Source organism: Epinephelus moara, chromosome 15 (assembly GCF_006386435.1).
Source record: "Epinephelus moara isolate mb chromosome 15, YSFRI_EMoa_1.0, whole genome shotgun sequence".
Classification (NCBI taxonomy): Eukaryota; Metazoa; Chordata; class Actinopteri; order Perciformes; family Serranidae; genus Epinephelus; species Epinephelus moara.
The window spans coordinates 2480475-2506687 of NC_065520.1; the positions used below are offsets into that span (position 1 = coordinate 2480475).

At 42.6% G+C, this 26213-nt stretch overlaps 1 protein-coding gene across 1 annotated transcript in view; it reads left to right on the forward strand.

Annotated features, from left to right (window-relative positions):
• Positions 1 to 1166: 1166 nt before the first annotated feature.
• LOC126401799 (oxysterol-binding protein-related protein 11-like) overlaps positions 1167 to 26213 on the forward strand; it is a 32526-nt gene continuing 7479 nt past the window's right edge. Inside the window, exons 1-11 of the mRNA XM_050063305.1 lie at positions 1167 to 1570; positions 1927 to 1995; positions 2195 to 2370; positions 2652 to 2731; positions 5070 to 5258; positions 7258 to 7456; positions 8923 to 9068; positions 9282 to 9422; positions 14561 to 15011; positions 18440 to 18626; positions 18788 to 18970. Of these exons, the coding sequence (XP_049919262.1) occupies positions 1455 to 1570; positions 1927 to 1995; positions 2195 to 2370; positions 2652 to 2731; positions 5070 to 5258; positions 7258 to 7456; positions 8923 to 9068; positions 9282 to 9422; positions 14561 to 15011; positions 18440 to 18626; positions 18788 to 18970 (1937 nt within the window). The 5' untranslated portion in view covers positions 1167 to 1454. The remainder of the gene's footprint in view (positions 1571 to 1926; positions 1996 to 2194; positions 2371 to 2651; positions 2732 to 5069; positions 5259 to 7257; positions 7457 to 8922; positions 9069 to 9281; positions 9423 to 14560; positions 15012 to 18439; positions 18627 to 18787; positions 18971 to 26213) is intronic.

Here is a 26213-nt window from a genome sequence, read left to right on the forward strand (position 1 = left end):
ATTGTAACAAACCAAACCGCATGAAAATCGGTTGAGAATTCAGCGAGTAATGATGATTTTAATCATAAATAATCTCCTGCCTCAATAGACATACATGCATTAGGCAGCGCGGCTCCACCTGGGCAAGATGGCGGCCGCGTTGACGTATCGCTCCAATGAGGAGCACCGTTGAATGCGGCATCTACCTATATATATCTATGACTACATACTGCCTAAACAGATATACTCATAGAAATTAATAAATAACGCAAAATATATACCAGTACATAAATTATACAATTGTTAATAAATTTGCTTATTTATTTTTCTATTTTATTTATCATGTTTTATGATCAGTTTAAATAGTAAATATGCAATATATATATGTATATATATTTAAAAAAAAAAAAAAAAAAAAGATTGTGCTTGGTCAGTGACAGTTAAGAGTCAAGACTTTATTTTATTTTTATTTTTTGTATTTTTAATTTAGTCAGGGTGATATGTCAACTCCTATATATTACGCTCGACTCCAGCCTGTGGCCCCACGCTTGTCTGTCATTAAAGGCTAAAAAGCCCCCAAAATATCTTTATAAATATTGTAAGTATACATATTTTTTTTAAAGCCCTCTTTTATTATTTATCTATGTTTTTTATTTATCGTAAATATTGTCAGATTAATGATAAAAAAAAAACATTTAAGTACTATTAGTTGTGTTTGCTCCATGAAAGTTATAGTCAAGACTATAATACTTATAAATACTTATGTCCAAAACATGTGAAAACTCCAAATTTTTTTTAAAAAAAGTTTTTTTTCCTTGGTTTATGTTGTAAGTATAATAAAAAAAAAAAAAAAAAAACATTTAACTTTTATTCTATGTTTTCAATTTTAATTATTGTCAGGAAGACAGGATTACACATTAATAGAATTACATTTAGAACACGAGTAACCCATACGGTTACAGTGAAAATTTCATTAAAAAAATTACTCAACTTTCGGTTCAGTTGTATTAAGCCTTCTCCTAAATGATTCCCCTTTTTTCTCTGTAATTTTATGTCTATGCACTTTATTTTTGTGAGTCGGAATTAGGGGGGAAATATTTTGTTTTCTATTGTAATTTGTATTATGAATGGATACACGGAAGCCTGCGCCTGTGAGCTCGTCACATGACTGGTTTCCTGTCAGAGCAGTAAATATCAGGCGAGCTAGCAGCTACAGGCTAATAGGCTACTCCCTGTATCAGCAGAATAGACAATGTTTTACCAGTCGTTATTTAACTTAGCCGGTTGACAGTCCAGCGTGGGTTGGGTGCTTGCTGCGTATCGATAAGCGATGAATCGACAGTTTTATATAGTGTTATAAAGGAGGCTCGTCCACTAAATCAAATCTGTGGTGACTTAGCTCAGCTAGCTTCACAGGTTAGCCTAACGCTAGCAGGCTGAGTTAGCGTCTGAAGGAGGCTTCGTTGCCAGTGACTATGCAAGGGGAAACCACGGCGATACGGATCACGGAAAACGAAGGCAAGCTGGATGTATTGCCCCAGAACAGGACCCCAAGCTCGGGGAGAGCAAGTGCCAAAAGCTGGCAGTACAGGTGGGTGGCTGTTTACCCGGCTAACGCTCATACATTTAAGCTAATTTACTAATTTAAGGCGTAGTTTGTTTCCACAGCTAATGAGCATATTTGTGGCATAACTGCTAAATAGGATTTTATCATGTGTTTTGGCTGCCCAATAATTAACCAATTTGCTCTTACGTGTATGATCAAATCTGTTGTCTACTCAGACAGGTAAAAGCGACATCATATTTTCCTTTGGGCAAATCTGTTATTAGGCAATGCTCTATGATTAATCTGTGCGTTCACCTTTGGGTGTTCATGGGTGTGTACTCAGTCAAAGTCTGTTATCAAGTGTTCTTTGTCTCTGTTTGCTTGATCAACTCTCATTCCAGTGACCACATGGAGAATATTGATGGCTACTTGATGAAATACACCAACCTTGTAACAGGGTGGCAGTACAGGTGAGTGTCATACCTGTGATTATTATAACCTTTAATGTATGCTGTCCCAATCGAGGTTAAGAACAAGGAACTCTCTTATGAGAAATCACCAGCCACTTTGAGCCAAGTTCATTATTGTAATCCAGTCTAATCCAATCTGAGTAATGTCATGCTGGTTTGTACAGGAGGCTGACATTGTCATGGTGGCTGTTGTTTTCAGGTTCTTTGTCTTAAACAATGAGGCGGGCTTGTTGGAGTACTTTGTCAATGAGCAGTCGCGGCCCCAGAAGCCCCGTGGCATGCTTCCCCTGGCAGGGGCTGTCATCTCCCCCAGCGACGAGGACTCGCATACCTTCACTGTCAATGCCATCAGCGGGGAGCAGTACAAGCTTAGGGGTGGGTAACGAAACGCACACACTTACTTCTTGACATGTCTAGCTTCTGTGTCAGCCCTTTACAGTTCAGTTGTGCGTTCCTCTCTGAGCTGTTCACCTTGTCGTTATCAGCTCCATTTATACCTCCAGGCATACAGTCATCACCATCCATCAGGTTCATACAATATTGATCTGGATGTTTTCCATTATGTGCTGCTGGTGAAGCAGAAGCACACAGGAATCAATGCTGAGTAAGATCATCGTAGAGTAACTGCTCTTGTTTTTCTTCTGTGTGCCTCTCAGCCACCGATGCCAAAGAGAGGCAGCACTGGGTGAGCCGACTGCAGATCTGCACACAGCACCACACAGAGGCCATGGGGAAGGTAAGATGGTGTGCTTGATATCAGACGTATAGAGCCTGCATACAAATATGCCATGATTACATATACATATTTGGGGAAAATCAATTATGTACGGTATTTAGACGATTGGTACATGTCCACATGGCACATGTCGCTATGTTGGTCCATTTTGAAGTCAGAAGCAGACACCCCATGCGACTAGTGGAGTGCCTGTCAAGTAGGGGGTAGCGATATAATGATTATACTCGATGTATCATGGTTGGTTCAGCGTGGGATGTATAAAATGACTATATCGCGAACGTTGAGTACAAACCGTCTTTTTTTTTTTTCTTTTTTTATCCACTGGCATGAGACTTGCTTTGGCGTTTTGTCTCTCTCCCTCTCACAAACTCACAAAAACACACTCCCCACCCACCCAGACCACACTCTCGTGGGCGACAGTGTGTGGGAACAGGCAAGGGGTGTGTTTTTGTGTCTGCAAGGCTCCAGACCACAACCATTTAGACGTATACTGCAACCATGGAGTAACCATATGACTTGCAAATATTATTAATATATGAACTGAAGAGCTGTCGGTTTGTTTCCCGCTCACAGTGAATAAATCCTCATGATTAATGGTGCCGCTGTAATGGTTTAACTTTCTGCTAACAGGTTATATTGAACGGAATCTTCAAGTTCACTAACACTTCAAAAGGAGCTGTGTGCTTCAAAATAAAAGCACCAGTGGCTTTGATTTATTTCATTATAGCAGTACTTAATTTAACTTTGCTATAACAGCACTTTGTTTAACTTTATTATAACAGTACTTTATTAACTTTATATAACTGTATTTTCTTTACTTTATTTTAACAGTATTTTATTTAGCGTTGTTTTTACTGTAGTAATAATAATAATAATAACAATAATAACAACAAACTTTATTTATATAGCACCCTTCAAAACACATTTACAGAGTGCTTTACGAAACAGAATAAAAGACAAAGCAAATAAAACAAGATAAAAGCAATAAAAACAGAATGCACATCATAGAGTAAATCACAGCGATTTGAAAATTTGCAGCCCTGATCTCATCATGCAGGTCATTCCATAGTCATGGAGCTCTGACTTCAAAGGCTCTGTCACCTTTGTGAATTAATCTAGACCTCGGAACAACAAGCAAAGATGCATCTGAGGACCTCAGGGTGCGAGAGGGAACATAGGGCAATAAAACATCTGTTATATAACTTGGAGCAAGACCTCTCAGGGCTTTGTAAGTAATCAATAACCTCTGAAAATCAATTCTAAAAGCAACAGGTAACTAGTGTAGGGAAGCCAGTATTTGCTTGATGTGGTCTTGTTTTCTAGTCTGAGTTAAGATTCTGGTAGCAGAGTTTTGGATGAGCTGGAGGCGCGGCAGGGATTTTTTACTGATGCCAGGGAGCAAGGAATTGCAATAATCTAAATGACTAGTTATAAATGCATGAATAACAGTTTCCAGATGTTTGTTGGAAAGGAATGATCTGATCCTGGAGATATTTCTGAGATGGTGGAAGCTGGAGTGAACAACTGAATTTACATATTTGTTTAAACTGAGGGTTTGATAAAAAATGACCGAAATTTCTGCAGTGTGGAGTTATTGAGTTGGACAGACATTCTACTGTAAAGCATAAAACGAACGAAGCAGCAGGAGCCCTTGCGTCCAAAAACGGCCCTGTGTAAACATATCATGAATGTCAGTCAATGCAAACATTTCGGTCATCAGTGTGTAATATCCCTTAAAGGTCTGCTGCACCATAGAGCTTACGTTTTAATCAAACATAAAATGTGAATCTGTGTATTTGAGCCAGACTGTCTCTAGTTTCCTGTTTTTCTTCCTCATATGCCAAAGAGGCAGTGGAGCAAAGCCTGTAGCAGTGGAAAAATCTGGAAAGCTGTAAAATATTAATGTTTATATAAACATGTAACCTGTATCAGGTTTCACCCTGTGTCTAACAGTGTAATCACTGGTATTGATCTGGATATTGATCCACAGACTACTATGTTGCTCACATTCTATTTTAGTCTTGAGATACACCAAAACAAAAAACACAGAACTCCCTGAGGCCCTGAAGATTTTTTTGGGGGCTTTTTAGCTTTTAATGTACAGACAAGCGTGAAGGGGGGAGAGAGAGAGGGAGTGACATGCAGCAAAGGGCCACAGGCCGGAGTCGAACCCAGGCCGCTGCGGCAACAGCCTTGTACATGGGGCGCCTGCTCTACCACTAAGCCACCGGCGCCCCGAGGCTCTCTTTTTAGCAGTGCTTGGAAATAGTCAGGAGCTCTATATAAAAGTTTGGAATTTTATTTAAAATTGACGAGATGAACATTTTGCATTGCACAGAGTAACCCCCCACCCAAGTCCCGGAGCTACTCCATGGCGTCTCAAGGCAGCGGCAGCTCACCCATGTCCCTGCGCCGGCCCAGCCAAAACCCTGCCTCCTTATTCGGCTGGTCGCAGGTCAACAAGGGCTCGTCACTCTACTCCAGCAAGAGGTCCCTGCTGCCAGACCACCTGATGGACGCCAGAGAGGTACAGCAAGACAACACGGCATCACACCTCCTGTAATAGACACAAGCAGAAGTCACATAAAAGGCCATTATGCCAAGAAATGTGGGTTATGAGTAAAATTGATAAAAACATGCATCTGATCCAATCAAAATGCTGTTAGATTTGGGAAGCTTTCTGGTCCCTTTAGCTCTGGCTAGTTGACATTAATGCATTACTTTCTGCACACTTGGTTGGGAAAGTCGCCACAGGCACCAGACACGACAACTCTGATACGTTGTGAAGTACAGACAACTTTCCCCGGTGGCGATAGGCTTAATCAGCCTTGTATGAATTTGTTTGACGAGGGCTTGAATGCAGGGTTTGTACAGGGTGCCTGAGGTGCTTGAAAACCTTGAAAATCAGTCCTCCTTTAACAAAGTGCCTATTTGAAATGAACCTGTCTTCTATTTTGACCAAAGTTTTGTTCATCATACTATGACAGTTCAAATGCACAGGACCAGAAATCATTCAACTTTTTTTTTTTTTTTTTTTTTTCCCCAATTTTGAGGCATCATTGTCTTGCTCCACTCCACGGTACACTATCCCTCCCCCATTTCCTCACCTGATGATGTTCCACTCTTAAAAGCCGTGACAAAACTAGTAGGCCCTATGTTGGCATTGCAAAACTTAATATGACTTCATTTCATGAGCCGGCTTTTCACACTGATTCATTTTCTTCTCTCTTCAAATATGGAGCAATATAATAATCATTCCGCTGAAAACTTGAAGTGAAACCTAAGTTCCAGCTGGCATCGTTTCCCTTGCACTGCTTTGAGATGGTTCTGTGTTAAAGATAATATTTGCTTTCTTCATAACATGTACTCCTTTTTCTAACGAGTTGACAGTTCTGTCCGATATCAGGCAAGCATGGTGGGGTCCTTTGCCCTACTCTTGTACCGTGTGCAGTTCAGAGCAAAGATTCGCGATGAGACAAGTTGAAACATACAACTACTTGCAATGCACCATTCTGTGACGTTTTAAAAACATGCCGGTTCACACCAATGCAACTAGATGAAACGGTTGAAATGTCCATATGAACCTTGAATGTAACAGAAGTTCATTTATATGTAAAAGCCCTGCGCTCCCACTGTAAGACTCACCTAACAGTAAGATTTGAGCCGTGAAGTCTCATCTTCACTTTGACCCATTGGTGTGATTCAGATTGACCACAAGATGGTGCTGTTGTCTTTCCCTTAAGATCACTAGACTACAGCAGCAGCACAGTTTGGATCAACCATGTATTTTGTTGTCTTTGGATTTTTGGTCTTCTTTGCTCACTTAAAACAATGTTTATGTCTCATGCAGTTAGTAAAAGAGATATGATTTTCAACTTTTGAGCCATGAATAAAGATCCCTATCTTTCTCAAAATTTGGGTTGGGCTGGTTGAAAAGCTAATGTAAAGGGTTGTATAGGCCTGCAGCTAACAGTTATTTTCATTGTTTATTAATCTGTCGATTATTTTCTTGATTCATAGATTAGTTGTTTGAAAAAAATGGTTAAAAAAAATGTCTGTCAGTGTTTCCCAAAGCTCAAGATGTTGTCCTCAAATGTCTTGCTTTTCCCACAACACAAAGACATTCAGTTTAATGTCACAGAGGAGTAAAGAAACCAGAAAATATTCACATTTAAGAAGCTGAAATGAGAGTCTTTTGACTTTTTTCTTAAACAATTACTTAATGCTATTAATTATCAAATTGGTTGGCTATTAATTTAGTAGTTGACAATTAATTGATCACATTTTTTGTTTTGTTTTTATACAATGGATAAAGTAAAGCAGTATTGTAAAGCATGTTTTTATTGTTGTCGTTATTGTCTCAAAAAATGGATGTTGTGCATAGAAAAAAAAGAAAGCCTTGATAAAAAAAAAAAAAAAATCAATTAATTTAAACAAAATAAACAACAGTACCTGCACGGATAATGTTCATAACGGACATAATTTTCACCCCAAATAACCAAACAATCCTCATGATCCCCCTCCAGATGATGACCCAGGCCCAGGGCCAACACAGAGACCTGATCCAGAGCATCGAGGGCCTGCCTGCAGCCCCCGGCCTCTCCCCTCTGGACCAGGATCTGCTGATGCTTAAGGCCACGTCCATGGCCACCATGAACTGCCTCAACGAGTGCCTGCACATCCTGCACCTGCAGCAGGTGGCCAGGCAGAGAGGTTCCCTCGGAGGTCAGTATTGTCTCTGAATATGGTGATGGTTGTTTCCTGCCTTCTCTAGGTTTGTTATGCCTCTGCGATGGCGATAGTTGTGGCTGGAGGAATTAGGTTTTATGGTTGTCTATCTGCCGGTCTGTGTTTGTCCATCCGTTCGTGGCATTCTCATGAACGCAATATCTTAAGAACACCTCAGGTAATTTCTGGAGATTTGGCACAAACGTTCCCTTGGACTCAACAATTAACTGATTAGAATTTAGTGCTCAAAGGTCAAGGTCTCTTTGACACAAACGTTCCTTTGGAATCAAGAATGAACTGATTAGATTTGGTAGTCAAAGGTCAAGTTCACTGTGACCTTGCATCCATCTCTTTCTCGTGAAGCTGATATCTCCAGAATACCTAGATGAAATTTCTTCAAATTTGGTACAAACGTTCCCTTGGTCTTAACAATGAACTGATTAGATTTTGGTTCTGCAGGGTCAAGATCACTATAACCTTTTTTGTCTTACTCTTGTGAATGCTATATCTTAAGGACACCTTGAGGGAATATCTTCAAGTTTGGCACAAACATCAGTCTGGTCTCAAATCGGAATTGATTAGATTTTGGTGGTCAACGTACTTGTGAGTTCATTTAACAGGGAGAAAAAGTTAAGTGTATGCTATGCTTTGCTTTTCAGAAGTGACTGTTTCTGCTATCAGGCTCAGCAGTGTCCTTTATGCAGCACTTAGACAAATCGTAGTCTTGTGCATGCAGGCCTGCACCCAATCTAACAGTTTGCTTTGGTTGGACAGTGGAATTATTTTGCATTATTGATAGGGAACTGTACCTATTCTTACCACCTGTCTCGAAGGTAATGAGATCTCAGATGGTTAAATATCCATCGGCAATGCTTTGAGGACAGAATTCACTTCTGAAATGGCTTCATATTAAAAAACACATGTCCCAGATTTCAGAATCCAAAGTGAAGTGTCTAACTTGCTGATATGTCGACACTTTCTATTCAGGACGGTTTGAAAAGGAGAAAACGAGCAGCTAATGCCCCACTTTTTCACAGCAGATCTCATTACTCAATGTATATTTCATTAGGCCAGAGCAGCCAATCAGATTAAGTTGTCCCACGACGCACAAGGTGAATTTGAATGAGATCTGCCCACCTCTAAACATGCATAAAAAATGCCCACACCATCACAGGAGGGTTCAGCCAATCAAGGGATGAGGATGTTTCCTGTCGGCGGGGCAAAAGTATCCTGATACCTGGCTCGTCGGGGGTTGGGTTACACTCTCTTGGTCTAAAGCAGCCGTCTAAGGAATCGCCATCTGTCCAGTTAGCAGCCAGGCGGTTGTGTGGTGAATGCTAGGTTGAGTGTAGAGCTACGCCGTGTGTGTGCAGCTGTGAGCGTCAGGGGGACTCGGGAGGGAGGGGGGGATTGTACCATGAGTACCTCTGAACCTGCCGCTGTGCATTCCCCATCCACGGCAGGACCCACCATCGAGTGGCTGGAGCCCAAGCTGCCCGACATCCTGAAGAATGGCAGCAGCTCCCTGGGCAGCTTCACAACAGGGGAGGGCCCACTGGAGGGGAGCCGTCTGGAGCTCAGCAGCCCCGAGTCCTGCAGCTTCTCTGGGGTAAGACCAAGGACATGATTCCAACTCTCCCCCAGGAAGTAGCTAAGTGGAAAGTTCAGGAAGTTGATTTGACTTAATTTTTGTTGTAAAGTTGAGCAGCTATGCCGTCTCCCACAACATAAACACAACAAAAAAACTTACTGTCAACCTCTGCAGAGTCACTTAAGTAGGCTGTTAAATAAATCACACTCCCCTCCCTTCCCTCCCTCCTAGGAACAGGAAGACATTGATGCAGAGGATGAGGCAGAGGACTCCTTTACCGACAAAGAGGAGGACCTGGGTGCTGTTGAGGAGGAGCGCAGCGTCATCCTACACCTGCTGTCCCAACTAAAGCTGGGCATGGACCTCACACGGGTAGGTCGAGTTCCATGTACCACCAAGCAACAAAACAACCCACCTCCGCCACCAACTCTCCCCACACTCTGTGTTTCTATGTGTTTGATTCAGTTTTCAGTGTTATTACCAGAACGTTATGAGAGGATCACGTTGGTAACATCCGCTCAAAAGTCCCACAGCGAGAGGTATTTCCAGATGTTGGTGCTTAGATTAGCTATTTAGAGCATAAAGTACTGCACTAAATGCTATGATCTGTAACCCTGAGGCATAAAATTGTTATCCACATTCACTGCTCACAGGACTTGTGTCATTTCAAGCACTCTGTGAAACACTAAATCCTGATATATAGCAGGGCGCTCGACAGAAATGGTGTATTAATGACAGAAAAAAGTCACTTTACATTGCCTTTCATGTTGCTCACATGGCGAGTTGTGTTATGTTGCAGATGCATCTCCCTGGAGACATTTCACTTAACGGTTTTGTCTGTAATGGTAACTTCAGATTAGGGATGCACCAATTGGTGAGCCAAACATTGGTATCGGCTGATATTCACCTTGTTGACTGTCTATCAGCAAATACGATAATATTCACAGATGGCGGTGGCTGATGTTTTTTTGTTGTGTCACATCAATTTTGCACAGGCTAAAAAGCAGGGCTCAAGGCTTACGGTGTCCTGTCGTTCTTGTTAGAACAGAAAATGTGTTTGGTATGAACAGCAATCTTCCCCGGGATGCTGTTTGGACAAAATGACGCAGTAAACTCACTATTGTGGTGGCAAAACAACTATTTAATGAGCAGTTTAAAGAAAAAGTCTTCACACGTCAGCTGTCTTTCTTGAGTTTTAATAAGCATTCATGAATGGAGACACTCAAACATACAACCGCATGAACAGTCAGTCAGTGAATGCCTAGCAAGTCCTCTCGCCCTGCTATCTTTATAGTTCCCATAACACATGCACATCAACAGTCAAAATATGTGGCGCCTTGACATTCCTAAAACACATCATCTCTTGAGACTTAAAAGAGATGTGTCCTCCCTGGCTCATAATCTTGGTGTCTGAGCGTCCCTGGCTCGTGACCTTGGTATCTCTCACTGCTGTCACAGTAGGTGTTAAATGAGCACCACACATCATACATCATAGCAATACCAAATACCAGAATTTTCCATCACATTCCACCCTTTTTAGCATTCTCATGCTAAACCATAAGCATGGAAAATTATCTTACTACCTTATTTCCTACGAGTTCCACCCGTACCAGCCAAACGCCAGTATCACCAGCCTCCAACATGGGAGATGAACATGGCAGAAGTCACAGGCCACAAGCACAGGCAAGCCAAACATCCCCCTCCCTATATGGCGAAGGAGAGGGTAAAAGACTTGTCCGTCTAACTACACTACCTGATAAGGGAAAAAACCTCTATATGATGAGGACAAAAAACAAACAAACTCTAAGCTAAAGCAAGATAAGCATAAATGAAAACATGTCATCTTTAGGGGATGCATCCTGTTGTTTACCTGATATTGCTACTTTGTGAACAGCAAATCTGTGTTGAAGTTAGCTTTAGCTGATAGCAGACGGTGGCCTGAGCTAACAGCTGATGGAGGTTAGTTTTTATATTTGCATGATTGTGCTCATTCAAAGCTGAATGACTTTGAAATAGTTATTTTTTTAGTGAAGATTTCTTTGTTTCCCTGGCAGTATGAGTATTGACTATTGGCTAAATTGTTATTTTAAACATAGTTTTCAGCCCAGAATTTCAGAATTGGTGCATCCATAGTTAATAGTTAATAGCTAGAGACATATTCCAACATAAAACTTGCTTCATCATGGGGATACATGTATACTACTTACTGTTATACCAACCTGCAATGCTTGAATAAGAAAAAGATGAAGATTTGTCCAAAAATCTTAAATTTGGTTAAAAGCATTAGATTTAAGTGTCAGATATCTGCAGACACCCTGAAGATGTTGGGTGGAATTATCACAACATTTTTCAGCAAAACACCAAAACACAGACCTAAAACAAGTGCAGAGATGGAAAAGTGCGAGCAATGAATGAGCAGTGATGTCACACATGTAAAAGTGTGCCCTGTTTTTTGAAAAGGGTCTAAAAATGAATGCATATCTGTATCTGTAAAGCCAGCTCCATTTCCCATACTGTTACTTACCATGTTGAAGACTTGTCTTTAAAGGATAACTTCGGAACTTTCCAACCTGGACCCTATTTCCCAGTGTAAATTGGTCAGAGAGACTTATGTGAACAACAATTTTTTAAATTGTTGCCAGCGGGATGGTCTGTAATGGACAGCAATGGAAGCACATGGGGCAATTAAATACTGTCATTGTATGTCCATTAAAAGTGGTTATTTCACCACAGATAGGCTCAGATTATTAGAAGTGGCTGAAGTGTTTCACTTGATATGGTCTGTTTGCTATTGCTTCATTAAGCAGAAGTCTCTCTCTGAAATATCAGGAGATGTCACTTGTCAGACAACAGTAGAAACATGAGTAAGATTTGGAGAGAGTATAATAATATCAGGAGATGTCACTTGTCAGACAACAGTAGAAACATGACTAAGATTTGGAGAGAGTATAATAACTGGAGTAGTTTATAGAAAATGTAATTTAGTGTTGTCTAAAAGATTTTTAACACCATGGATGATTATTCACCTGATGTTGACTATGTGGCTGACGAATGTCAGCTGATGAAAATGGGTAATGAATCCATATAGATTTTTTTATAATCAGTGCTTAATCAAATGATATTTTTCACCTACTAATCGTTTATTGATTGATTGTTTTTGCTGTTATCCTGCATGCTTTTATGGGTATTGCTATGCAGTGTCAACATAATAACTTTAGCTAATAGCATTTGCCTACCTCCACTCATCTGCAGCAGGTAAATCCACTCTTGGAACTCTTTTGTTAGGAAAATAAGCTCTAGATTTCTTCTCTTCTTTGACACATAATAGCGATCGTGGTCAAAATCACATGCACAGTGTAGGACAGCAGTGTTAGGATCCATTTGTAGCACAACTAGCCAAAACTGATATGCATCCATAGCTGAAAATGATATCTATGACAGCTACTCGAAATGTAGCTCCTCATTTTTTCAGCACAGTTTGGAAATGTGCAAACACAAACCACTCTTTATAACAAAGGCATTTTTCCACCAGCACTCTCACAGCTTCATGGCTCACCCTCCGCTGCCTGTTTTCCCTCTCTTTCTCCTCGTCTGCTCTTCATCCGTATACTCCGCTCACATAAATATGGGTGACAGTCAAATTCAAAAGCCTCATCCACATCATTGAAATCAGCTAAATAATCATCCACGACACTGAAAATCCGAGTTCACACTACACAACATTTTTATCTGTTCCAACAGTCACTATGTCAGATTAGGTGATAGTGGAGTCATAAAATCGTGCCGTGACTTGGCCGACGGACATGACAGACTACACGATGGTCTACGACCAATCATCCCTGGTCATCTTTCACAACGTGTGTGATGTCATCGGGTTATTCTTGTCCTATTTTAATTATTTTAAATAATATTTCAGTCACTGTCTGTTCATGTTCCAGCTGAAATGTTGTAGTAACGTAAAAAGCGCCACCAGATGACAGGAGCTACATTTGAAGTACGGCGTGCAAAGTATGCAAGTCACTGAATCCTCCACAACAAGTTCCTGCAAATGTTTCACAATAAAAGCCTGTTTAGAAAATTAAGAGATTCTCTCAAACGTAATTATACGGGGCTTTTAATTTTAATTGAATACAGGACGTGTTGAGTTTGAAGTGAGCTTGATGCTAATGGCAGCATTGGGTGGGTTGCTAAAGTGCCCAGCTGTTTCACACCATCATTTTTCCCTTTTTACTCTGTGTGGTAACATCCGAAGAGGAAATATCAAAAAGGCTGGGGTGTTGTGGCCGTACAGTTGTCTACGGCAGCAGATCACTCTATGTTTCCATTGGTCAAAGTGACGGCTGTGACAGGAGAAGTCGTGAACGACAAAAAGAAAATCAAACATGCTAGACTCTCTGTCGGGACGTCGTGAGTCTTCCCAGACATGGCGTCAGTTGTCGTCTAATGTGACACACTGCGCTAGATAAAACGATAGCTGTTCGCGTAGGACACTCATTCACGATTCAAGCAGACACCGTAAGGCGCTGCATCGGGCTATAAACGGGCTGATATTGTTTAGTGTGTACCTGGCATTAGATGCACTAAACTATGTTTACTGTGAACTACTCTAATTACTACACTCTCTTCAGGTCTCTCACACGTTTCCACTGTTGTTTTCCTACACCAAGTGACATCTCGTGATAGTTCAGTAGGAGACTTTTGCTTAACCAGGCAATAACAGACCAGATTAAGTGAAAGGTAAAGAGACACAGCCACTTAAAAGAACAATCTGAGCTGTTCTGTGGTAAAAATAACCACTTTTAACAGATATACAGTGATGGTGTTCAATTGCCCCATGTGCTACCATTGCAGCCTCTCCCATGGCTGCTGGCTGCTGCCCAGTCGCTCAATACTGGACCAATTTCAAAACTCATTGTTCACATCAGTCTCTTTCAATCTCTCCCAATTTACACAGGGAAATAGGGTCCAGGTTGGAAAATGCCGAAGTTAACCTTTAACTGTAGAGTGGTATGGTGTAATTGACAGCCACTATATTGACTTTCAACCAAAGTCAGTCTTAAGTCTTGGAACAAGTTTATAGTGACACTGAATAAGTGAACCAGGTTGTTAGTTTTGTTTTTCAGAAGTCTGATTTGCAATGACCTTACAGGCTGAAGTAAGCACTTCTTGCCTTGTAATTACTACTCCTGGACACACACACACTTAATAACACAGAGAGTTGAATCCTGGATAGACATTCTATCTTCCAGTGTCCAGTTTGTTCTAGTATTTGGATAGCCTCCTCTTGGGTTTCTGATTTATCGCGGTTATCAGGTGGATCCATTGGCTTACCTCAGATGGAGATCTAGTAGACGCTGTGACTCCAGGGTCACGTCCAGTGTTCATCACACTGTCACTTGCTCCATTTACTGATGCTTAATAATGTGATGATGTTTTAGAAAGTCATCCTGTGTCGTTCCGATTAAAAAATAGATTAATTGTGACCATATGTCCTTGGATTTTCTTTCCAGGTTGTTCTCCCCACCTTTATCCTAGAGAAACGTTCTCTGCTGGAGATGTATGCCGACTTCATGTCACACCCGGACCTCTTTGTGACCATCACCGACGGCAGCAGCCCGGAGGACCGCATGGTCCGGTTTGTGGAGTACTACCTCACCTCCTTCCACGAGGGCCGCAAGGGCGCCATCGCCAAGAAGCCCTACAACCCCATCATCGGTGAGACCTTCCACTGCTCCTGGAAGGTACCCAGGAAAGCAGAGGAGCCCTCACAGGGAAGCCCCGAGCCGGCCACCTCCCAGGACCCCTACCAAGTGCGCTTTGTGGCGGAGCAGGTGTCCCACCACCCTCCCGTGTCTGGCTTCTATGCTGAATGCCAGGAAAGGCGGATGTGTGTGAACACACATGTGTGGACCAAGAGCAAGTTCATGGGAATGTCCATTGGTGTATCCATGATAGGGGAAGGTAAGCTAGCATGGGTTTTGTACTGGTGTGTTGTGTAATCATGAATCTCAAGAAGTACATTTGATACATCAAAAACAAAAGTGTAAGGTGTCCTCCACTCCTCTCAGCTCCGTCCCAGTTAAAGGTGCATCATGTGCATCCTTGAGAAGTTGTGTACACAGTGTGTTTGGTGTTCAAGTGGTTACATGTGAGAACACTGCCACTAGGAAACGGCAACATGGACGCTTCTGTTGGTGTCTAGGTCCAGAAGCCACGGAGGCTAACATTTTAGTAGTGGTGGAGGAAATATTCAGATACTCAGAGGAAAGTACTAATGCCACATTGTGAAAATACTCTGTTCCAAGTAAAAGTCCTGCATTGAAAATGTTACTTTAGTAAAAGATCATAAGAATAATCAGGAAAAATGTACTTAAAATATTAGAACTAAATCCAAATAGGCGTACTATGTGTAGTTTTTTACCTAGTACACTTATTTATTGTCTATTATTTTTTAGTGTGAGTATTGGATGGTTGAATAGATGGAGGATGTGGTTTTAATTATCAGCACCTTACAGGAGCAGTAGCACTTCCATTCATTGTGTTTTTAATGATACAATGACAATAAAAGGCATTCTGATTTTAAAAGTATCCAATGCAGGAAAAAAAACTCATTAGAAGGAACTCGGAAGATATTAGAAATGAATATATTAGAATTATTAGAAATAAATATTAGAAATCAAAAAGAAAATTACATATATTTATCAAAATAGTTGCCAGTTAGTTTTCTGTCAGTCGACTAATCATTTCAGCTATAACTGTATAAACTGTTGGGTAGTTTAATTTATTGAAAAATATATATATTTATTCTTATGTTTTTAATGCAAAAGTAGCTTAATGTAGTGAAGTGTAAAGGACAATATTACTCTCTAAAATGTAGTAGAGTAGAAGTATAAAGTGTCATGAAAAGAACAGATTTAAGTAAAGTAAAAGTACCTCAAATTTGTACTTAATGTACAGTACTTGAGTAAATGTAATTAGTTATATTCCACTACTGCATTTTAGCAAGCTACCAAACAGGCAATGTAACGCAGGAAATTCAAAGGCAGAAAGACAGAATAAAGCAATGAGGCTGTTAGGGATATCAACATTGTCCTCAGATGTAAAATTAGGAAGAAAATTGAGTAGAATAACAACATATTAACCAACCATCCCTGAAAAATGATCTTCCATGGCCTTGGCTATTTGTGAAAGCATCAGTAAACATGTCACAACTCATGAAGTCAAAGCTTTCATTAAATTTCAAGGTTGTGAATACAATACATACGAAGGGGGTGTTCACATGGGCTCCTCTTATGAGCACAGCAAACATGACCCCCATTTAAAGGCAGCATAGCTTACAAGTTTAAGGAATATCTGTGTCTGTAAAATGTTTATCAAAGATTTTAAATCACACATCGTTCACATTAGGGCGAGGTATCATTTAGAAAGTTACGGTAACTACCAATATCCATGAAGTGATACTGATACCAATAGGGTACTTAATTTGATACCCTATTTGTCTACTACAGGTGTGTAGTATTGCAATAGCAACTTAAATTCTATAGCACATTTCGTACATGGGCAATTTAGAGTGCTTTATATATATATATATATATATATATATATATATATATATATATATATATATATATATGTATATATATATAAAGAAAAATAGGTTCCATATAATTATAATTAAAATGAAGCACATAAAATAATAATTAATATAACGGTGCTTTCACACTTGCCCTGTTTGGTTCAGTTCAATCGAACTCAAGTTCATTTTCCTTCTAAGTGCGGCTTCATTTGGGTAGGTGTGAACACAGCAATCAGACTCGGGTGCACAACAAAACAACCAGACAGAAACCTTCTTGAAGAAGTGGTCTCGGTCCGGTAACAAACAAACCTCAACTTGACCCACTGCAGTCACATTATGCATTGTTTGGGTTAAACATGAGCATGTTACAGTCCTGGAGGATTATTAATGTGCACCTCCTCCTGTACTGCCTTAATATGCACAATCAGCACATCCAATGTATCAAAACATTGTTGTCTAGTTGGAGCCGCGCCTCATTTTCAGGCTATGCAAGCAATATAGTCCACGATGACCAGCGCTAAAATCAACCTGCATAGTTGTCCCTTCATTGTGATATTAGAAAGTGTCACATTTATCTTGCAAGTGTACTCTTCTTCAACGTTTTGTTTACTTCCTGAATTTTTCCCACATTGAAATTCTGACCAATCAAGAGCAGCTTTCTCGCACAAGGCCTTTGATCTGGTCAAGTGCAAGTGGACGTCAGATGTCAAAGCAAGTAAACTCTGGGTCTGAAAGCACCTTAAGAAGAAAATACAAAGAACATAAAATAAAATAAAACACAGTAAAAGCATAGCCATATATCTAAATGTTTTGGTGGTATCTCAGCATGCGGATCTGCCAACTCCATCAAATTCGCCACACTTGAATTCTACATACCACAGACTGTATGGGCTGCAGATGCTGCAGCATTGAGCCAATCACATGTTGCATTATATTTAAGAATGCTTGCAGTGATTGGCATGTAAGAAAAACCATACAAATAGTGATTTTTTTTTTTTTTTTTTTTTTTTTTTCGAGATTCAGGTACGAAAAGGAAAGATACCAGGTATTGCTTTGAGTGGAGAAATAAATATTACTTGGTAGTTTGTTATTTCCTTTGGTACCTTAAAGGTATTACTCTTTATTTTTTGTGCATTGACATCAACAGCTGGAATCTTACTCATGTGCCTTTGTGATTCCTTCTCACTTCTAAAACTAAAGCGGCATTCAGAGAGCGCAAAACTCCAAGACCAAATCCCTAGCAATATTAACGAAATTGGAAAATAACTTGTGTATCTGCTCTGTGATTGGATCCACTGCAAGATTTAATAGGTTCTTCCTTGATTGATGCTACACCCTTCCTCCAAGCTTTAAAATCAGGCCTGTAGTTTTTCTGTAGTCCTGTTGACAGACAAGCAAATCAAACCGGAAACATAACCTCTTTTTCGGAGGGAAACATTGCTCTATGTTGCTACTAATTTATCTGGATAGAAGTGTTTGAGGGGTTTTGAGAAACTTCTTTTGAAAGAAGGATGGAAAAGTGATGAGAGATTATGACATTAATCTCATTCTTACTTCTTGCAACCAAGAAGAGCGATATATTTTTAGAATTTAAAATGAACATTGAAAGTTTCCTACTCAGAGTAATCAATGATCTTAATAGCCTGAATCACTAACAAGGACAAAGTATCTCCTTCCAGACAGGACTCAGGCTCAGCACCAATGAGTGCATTAATTAGGGCAGAAAATCTGACAGAACGGTCTGGTAAAGAAGAAATAAATGAGACATTTTAAACTTGAACTTGTTTCTGTCTTCATCTGTTTATCTCTCTAGGTTGTCTATATTTGCTGGAGCATGATGAAGAGTACACTTTCACGCTGCCTTGTGCATACGCACGCTCCATCCTCACTGTTCCCTGGGTGGAACTGGGCGGCAAAGTCACTATCAACTGCGCCAAGTCGGGCTACTCGGCGGTCATCACCTTCCAGACGAAACCATTTTATGGTGGCAAATTACACAAGTGAGTTCCTCCCAGGGTACAAGTCGATATTAACGGCATCGTCATGTTGTGAATATCTCTAAAGTAACAGCGACATATGAGAAACAGACATATTTTTTCATACTTTTGAACAATATGAAATGGTGTCCTTGTATTTATTTTATTGCTCTGTTGATATGTAGGGTAACAGCGGAGGTGAAGCACAACACCACCAACGCAGTGGTGTGTCGTGTGCAGGGCGAGTGGAACGGTGTCCTGGAGTTCAGCTACACCAGCGGAGAGACAAGGGTGGTCGACGTCACCAAGCTGCCTGTTACAAGGAAGTGCGTTCGGCCGGTTGAGAAGCAGGGACCGACTGAATCCAGGTCAGAATAGTGGTGGGGTTTAATTGTTGCATTTTTATTTTGTCATTGTTTTAGTCCATCTAGGGCTCAAAATACTTTTATTAAGGCTGTCAATCGATTAGAATAGGTAATTGCAATTAATCACAATTAACATTTTTTATCTGTTCTGAATGTACCTTAAAGGTGGGAGTGGACAAATGTGCTTTAACACAATGTAGTGTCCAACTTTACACTTGTAAAGGTTAACTAAACGGCCCCCGTTTTTTTAAGCAGCTCCACGTCCTCCGTCGGTAACCCAATTCACATTGACAGCAAATGCAAATAAGTTTGGTCTTGTCGAGAGAGCCATACGGCAGGGCTGTGAAGCTGAACTTGCCATTCAAAAGACCCCTTTCTTTATCCATTTATTCTCACGGAGGTTTGTTTCTACTTTCTATCCATAACATTACTGCTGCAGTGCTTCCAGATTTCTCAAAGGGATTGGTCAAGGGTCATAATTATAGAAGGTACGTGCGTCAGTCTCGTGTCAAAAAAATTGTGGCATTAAAAGGAATTTGCGTAAACTTGTTATTAACGCATTAACTTTGACAGCCCTACTTTTTTTGCATTTAACTCATGAAATTACACTTGAAATTACAGTAATTACAGTGAAACTACTGCTTTTGTTGTTTTTCAAAGTTTTTCTTTTAAATCTTATCAGGACTTCTTTGGTTACTTCTTTTCTTCTATTAAATATGAATATTTTTTTCATATTACATAATTGATAAATATATGTGATTGATTGAATATGGACGTCATTACCAAGTTCTTATGATAAAAGCAGCTTTCAGTGCTTTTTTGTGAAAATCAATGACACCAAATGTGACACGTTATTTAAAAAATAATGATTTTTCATTAAAAAATATTAATTAAAAAATAGAAAAAGCCCCAAAATCCCATATGAAGAGTTGTGTCCTGTGTAGTGATACATTTTAATAATAACTTTGAGTCACTTGGACACATAACATTGCAGTTTTTTTTGTTTTGTTTTTTTTTAAAAAGGCTTTTATTTTTTATTAAAATATTTACGAAAATAAGTGTGCTGACTAATGTAAAACTGCTCTTGTTCAACCACTTTTAAAAAGGCCATCTTGAGATTCCTCTGATCTTAACAATTTTAGTCCTATTTCGATTTCTAAGCTCTTGTTTTTAGCTAAGGTTTTAGAAAAAAGATTGTCTCGGAGCAACAGCAGGATTTTATTAATGCAAACAAAATCTATGAGAAATTTCAATCTTGTTTTAAAAAACACCATAGTACTGAAACAGCTCTTCTTAAAGGGGAACACCACCCAAATTAAGAATTCCAATATGTTATTTCCATGGCCAATCAAAGTTTAATCACTATTTGTGAACATGTGCTACTTTCTGTCAATGCCAGAAACCAGTGAAGTCTCAAACTTGTGATGTCATAGGGTATAAGTTTGGAGATGCTCCATAGACAATGGATGGGAGACAGATTTTTTGGACCCACAGAATGTTTATCTTTATTAAACCCAAATTAACGTTATCCTATTGTCACGTTCTCAGTTCTGAAAGAGAAAATGTTCTCATATACTCAGAGTATTCCCCTGAGTGCTCTCAGTGCCATCTATAACAGTGGTTCCCAACTGGTGGGTCGAAGTCCAAAAGTGGGTCGCAGGTACATTCTTAATGGACCGCAAGTGACTTGCAAACATGTAATTTTATAAGTACAGTGAATTTTCACCACAGAGCTTTTATTGTGAAGTTCCTGTTCTTGCTGTAGAGTGAGTGATTAATGGACAGCTACTTGATAGAGACAGCAAACTAGCTCGACGACATGGCCAAATGCTAGTATGACACCGAATATATTAAACTGTGTGGACCTGGAACTAATGACTTAGAAGAAATCTGGACCCCATTGCTGGACCACTTAAGAACCAATGTTCTATTTCATCCTTCCTGACCGCCAGAGGCGGTGCTTTAAGCACTGAATGTCTCCATCTCGCGCATGCGCAGGTCGAGTATCTATACCAACAAAGTCACCTGTGACCCCTGATGACCCCAGATAACCTATATCTCCCAGTGACATCAGAGGATCTGTTCCTGTTCATCTTCTCGCTTTCGCAGGTGGACTGCACGTCACTGAGCTCTAGCTAAAAGCTAAAATTTCAACGTTGCTTCACTGCTGTTCGTCGCGGGTAGCCTTGTGACAACTTTGTCGGAGTTGCGAGCTGCTCGCCCTCCAAGGGCTGCGACGAGCTAACGCTCTGATGAGAGGATTGTTNCAACGTTGCTTCACTGCTGTTCGTCGCGGGTAGCCTTGTGACAACTTTGTCGGAGTTGCGAGCTGCTCGCCCTCCAAGGGCTGCGACGAGCTAACGCTCTGATGAGAGGATTGTTGCGGTTTGCCGTGGACTCTGCTTCGGATCATCATCCTAGAAGCGGTTGGTCTAACGTTACAGCTTAGTGATAAGTTTACTTATTAAGTTTTTTTCTTATTATGTATAACGCTAACTAATTGTTGGTGAAGGCAGTGTACTCGCTCCCTCTCCCGACATTTGTAGTGTTATTGAACGTACTTTGTTTACCTGTCTTAGCGGTTAGCATTGTGCCCCCTTGAGCTAACTTGTAGCTGTGCTTGCTTTACTTTCATAGTTTTCACCGGCGTTTTCGCTCGGCCTGCTTAATTTATACATTTTGGTGGCAACTCGGCTGTGCCATTTTTTGTGTTTATTGTCACAGCAATCTAACCTTTGTTGGTGAAGGCAGTGCTCTCGCTCCCGATCCCAGCGTACGTGTGTATTATTAACTATTTAAAGAGTTAGCTGTGTTTGCTTTGATTTCATAGTTATCACCGGCGTTTTCGCTCGGCCTGCTTTAATTTGTACATTTTGGTGGCAACTCGGTTGTGCCAATTTTTGTGTTTATAGCCACAGCAATCTAACCTTTGTTGGTGAAGGCAGTGCTCTCGCTCCCGCTCCCAGCATAGGTGTGTTGTCAACCTATTGACTTTATAGTTAGCTGAGGTGTTTACGCTTAAGCCTAACTTATTTGTTGCAACCCTTGTTGGTGACGATAGTGTGTTCGCTCCCCCTCCCAGCATTTGTTGTTTTTCTCTCTAGGTTAAATTTTGCTGGTTGTCACTATGTTGGGCAACCATTGTTGTTCAGCCTGTATGGCTTCTCTGCAGCCTGAAGATGGCCATGACATGTGTCCCTCGTGCCTTGGTCTCGAGCATCTGAGGGAGGGCCTTTCGGAGGATCCGTGCATGAACTGCAGCTTCATGCTTCAGGCAGTGAGGGCCGCTAGACTGGCTGAGGTGGAACAACTGTTGGGGCATGTTCCATCACCAGAACAGTTGACTCCAGCTCAACCTAGCCGGTCAAAACGTCAGGCTGTTGAGACTGAGGGCGCCTCCTCCAGGAAGAAGGCCAAAGAGTCCAAACTTTCCTCCAAGGTGGACCAGTTAACTGAGGAGCTTAACCAGATGAAATCCCTCTTCCTAGCCCTCCAGTCTGGGACTGGTGCAGCGGATGTGGGTGCTACTGCTCCTCCTGCGGCCATGTTGGATCTGGAGGATGATGATGTGCTCTCTATGGCGGCTTCGGCCACTGAGTTTGCTGAATATGGGGCAGACATGGTCTCCCAGGAGCCAGCCTCCCATGCCTCTGATGTGAGCTCCCGTTCTTCGGCCTGCAGTTCTGGGGCCGGTTCCGAGGATAACTCTATGGGGGCCATCATTCGTATGGCCCTGGCCCGCCTTCAGTTGGATGTTCCACAAGCTCAGCCGGCTCCTGCCAGTGCTTTTTTCAGGCGTAGTCCGGCCCCTGCCACCTTTACTGTGCCACATCCGATGGCCGAACCTTGGCAGCCATGCAGGATGCAGCCAAGTTTGGTTTGGTTCGCATGCCAGCGATTGAGCCGACTATAGCTGCTCTCATTGTCTCGCCTGATGAGGCTCTGAGGCCAGATGCAAGGTGTCCTCGCCCCCAGTGTCGGGTCACAGATGACCTGCTCTCCAAAGCCTATGATGCAGCGTCACGCATGGGACGCATAGGTAATTCATTGTCACACCTCATGCTCGCTCTCTCAGCATCCCTGCAGGAGGCTACACTGGATGCTTCCATCCACAATTTTAGTGATGTCTCTCTGCAGGCTTTTGCGCTTATGTCCAGAGAGCTTGGGCGGTTGATGTCTACTCTTGTCCAGGCTCGTCGCCAGGTTTGGCTGGCACAGTCACCTCTCACTGAGTCATGCAGGAGGACCCTCCGCAGTGTTCCGGTGGAACCTGGTGAGCTGTTTGGGTCAGCTGCTTTAGAGGCACTCGAGCGCACGGTCCAAGCCAGACAGACAAGACAACAGCTTTCTGGGCTTCACAGAAGTGCGCCTCCTCCCGGCAGGCCTAGGGGTTCTTCGGCTGCCCCCCAGCGCCGCTCTCATCCACAGACTTACCCCAGTGGCCATCTTAGGTCTCAGCGCACGGCTCAGCAGCCTGCTCAGCGGGCGGCCCAGGACTTTCGTGTCCCTGAGCGACTGCCCTCTAGACAACCTCAGACCTTTTATGCTGCCCGTCGCCCCCCCAGAGCCTCTAGGGGCCGGGGGGCCAGGCGTTGAGGGCCCGGGGCCGGTCGTCGGCAGTTTTTCCCAGCAGCAGCTCAGTTACTGGGCTGCTTCCACCACAGACCCTTGGGTGATTTCCACCTTAACCCAAGGGTACAAACTTCAGTTCCGACGCCGGCCCCTAGCCTTTGGCCAGGTCAAGATGACCATCATACGCGACCCGGCAAAAACCCAGGCCCTGAACCAGGAGTTGTCCGCCCTCCTGGACAAGGGTGCCATCGAACCGATAGATCCCCTGTTGCAACCCGGGGGGTTCTATTCGACCTACTTTCTTGTGGAGAAGAAAGACGGCGGACTCCGCCCTATCCTCGACCTAAGGGGACTCAACAGGTTCCTGAAGGTCTTGAAGTTCCACATGCTCAGTACTGCAGAGGTTCTGCGTACTGTTGCCAGAGGGGAGTGGTTTACATCAATCGACCTGGAGGATGCTTACTTTCATGTGCCCATTGTGCCACACCACACAATTCCTGCAGTTTGCCTTTCAAGGCCATCATTTTCAGTTCAGGGTGCTCCCGTTTGGCCTTTCACTTTCCCCACGGGTGTTCACCAGGTGCGTGACAGCAGCCCTATCGCCACTACAGTCGCGGGGCATGAAGATCCTGCCATACCTGGACGACTGGCTCATCTGTGCACCATTCCAGTCTCAGGCGGCCCAGGACACGGCGCTGCTCCTCTCTCATGTGGCCCAGCTGGGTCTCGTGGTCAATCTCAAAAAGAGTTGCCTGGTTCCCTCACAAAGTACAATTTTTCTGGGGGCCTCCTTGCTCTGGCTCCATGGAGAGACCGGTCATATCTGCTTCAGGGCATGTCCATGGGCTCCATTCCATCCCGTCGAGAGGCCATTACAACAGATGCCTCCCTCTCAGGATGGGGTGCAGTGTGGCAGAACCGGACAGCTCAGGGGCTGTGGTCTGCTCGGGACTGCACAGAGCATATCAATGTGCTGGAGCTACGGGCTGTGCACATGGCACTCAGGTACTTCATTCCACATCTGAGAGGGAGGCATGTGCTTGTACGGTCAGACAACGTCTCAACCGTCTCTCACATAAACCACCAGGGGAGCACCAGGTCTGCACGGCTGTTGCAGGTGTCCCGGGATCTCTTGATGTGGGCCGGCCCCCGCCTCGCCAGCCTGAGGGCAATGTATCTGCCTGGGGAGTAGAACCAGGCTGCAGACTTCCTCTCCCGTTGCAAGCCTCCGCCAGGGGAGTGGCGGCTTCATCCAGAGGTGGTGCTCCACATCTGGGACATATTCGGCAGGGCAGAGGTAGATCTTTTTGCCACAGAGGAGTCGACCCATTGCCCCCTCTGGTTCTCATGGACAGAGGAGACCAGCCCTTTGGGCCAGGATGCTCTCGCCCACGATTGGCCAGAGGGTCTTCTTTATGCATTCCCACCAATCCCTCTGATTCTCCCAGTACTGCAGAGGGTCCTCCAGCGGGGCCACAGGTTGCTGCTGGTAGCCCCCTTCTGGCCAGGGAGGACATGGTTTCCTCTGCTGCACAGGCTCTGCCACAGCTTACCATGGCGCCTCCCCGACAGGAAGGATCTCCTGTCTCAGATAGGGGGCCGAATTTGGCATTCCGACCCTCACCGTCTGCAGCTATGGGTCTGGCCGCTGCAGGGCCCGACCCACTGCTGACCGATTGCACAGACTCTGTCCGCAATACTGTACTGAATGCCAGGGCGCCTTCTACCAGAGTCCAGTATGAAAACAGGTGGAAGTTGTTTTCTGCGTGGTGTTCGGACAGGGATGAGGACCCAGTGCGCTGTTCAGTTCTTAAAGTGCTGGAGTTCCTACAGTCGCTCCTACAGGACGGCCGGTCCCCCGCTACCCTGAAGGTAGTGGTATTACTTTTTTTTTCATTTGTTCCTGAATTTCTTTGTATCTCGGCATGATGTCTGTAGCTTTTGAGGATCTTTTGGTCTACTTCACTTTGTCAGGTAGGTCCTATTTAAGTGATTTCTAGATTGGGAACAGGTGTGCAGTAATCAGGCCTGGGTGTGGCTACAGAAATTGAACTCAGGTGTGATCAACCACAGTTATGTTTTAACAGGAGCTGGGGGGCAAACACTTTTTCACACAGGGCCATGTAGCTTTGGATTTTTTTCTTCCTCATTAATAAAACCCTTCATTTAAAAACTGCATTTTGTATTTACTTGTGTTATCTTTGACTAATGTTTAAATTTGTTTGATGATCTGAAACATTTAAGTGCGGAAAACATGCAAAAAAGTAAGAAATCAGGAAGGGGGCAAACACTTTTTCACACCACTGTAGGTTATCCGGGGTCATCAGGGGTCACAGGTGACTTTGTTGGTATAGATACTCGACCTGCGCATGATACTCGACCTGCGCATGCGCGAGATGGAGACATTCAGTGCTTAAAGCACCGCCTCTGGCGGTCATCCAGGATTCATAGAACCGTAGTTACATATGTAACTTTCGATATAGGTCCTGTCCAAATACCCGCACTTGCGCCCTGAAATTGCATCCAATTTTACAGATGTCTGTGGAGGTGGGGTTTGATTTTTCCCAAACCAATCACTAGAGACCAACATATCCACCTAAATCAAACATCACTTTAAGTCCAAACTGATGTGTAGCCATGACAACATACTTGATTTGCAGGGACTTTAACCCTT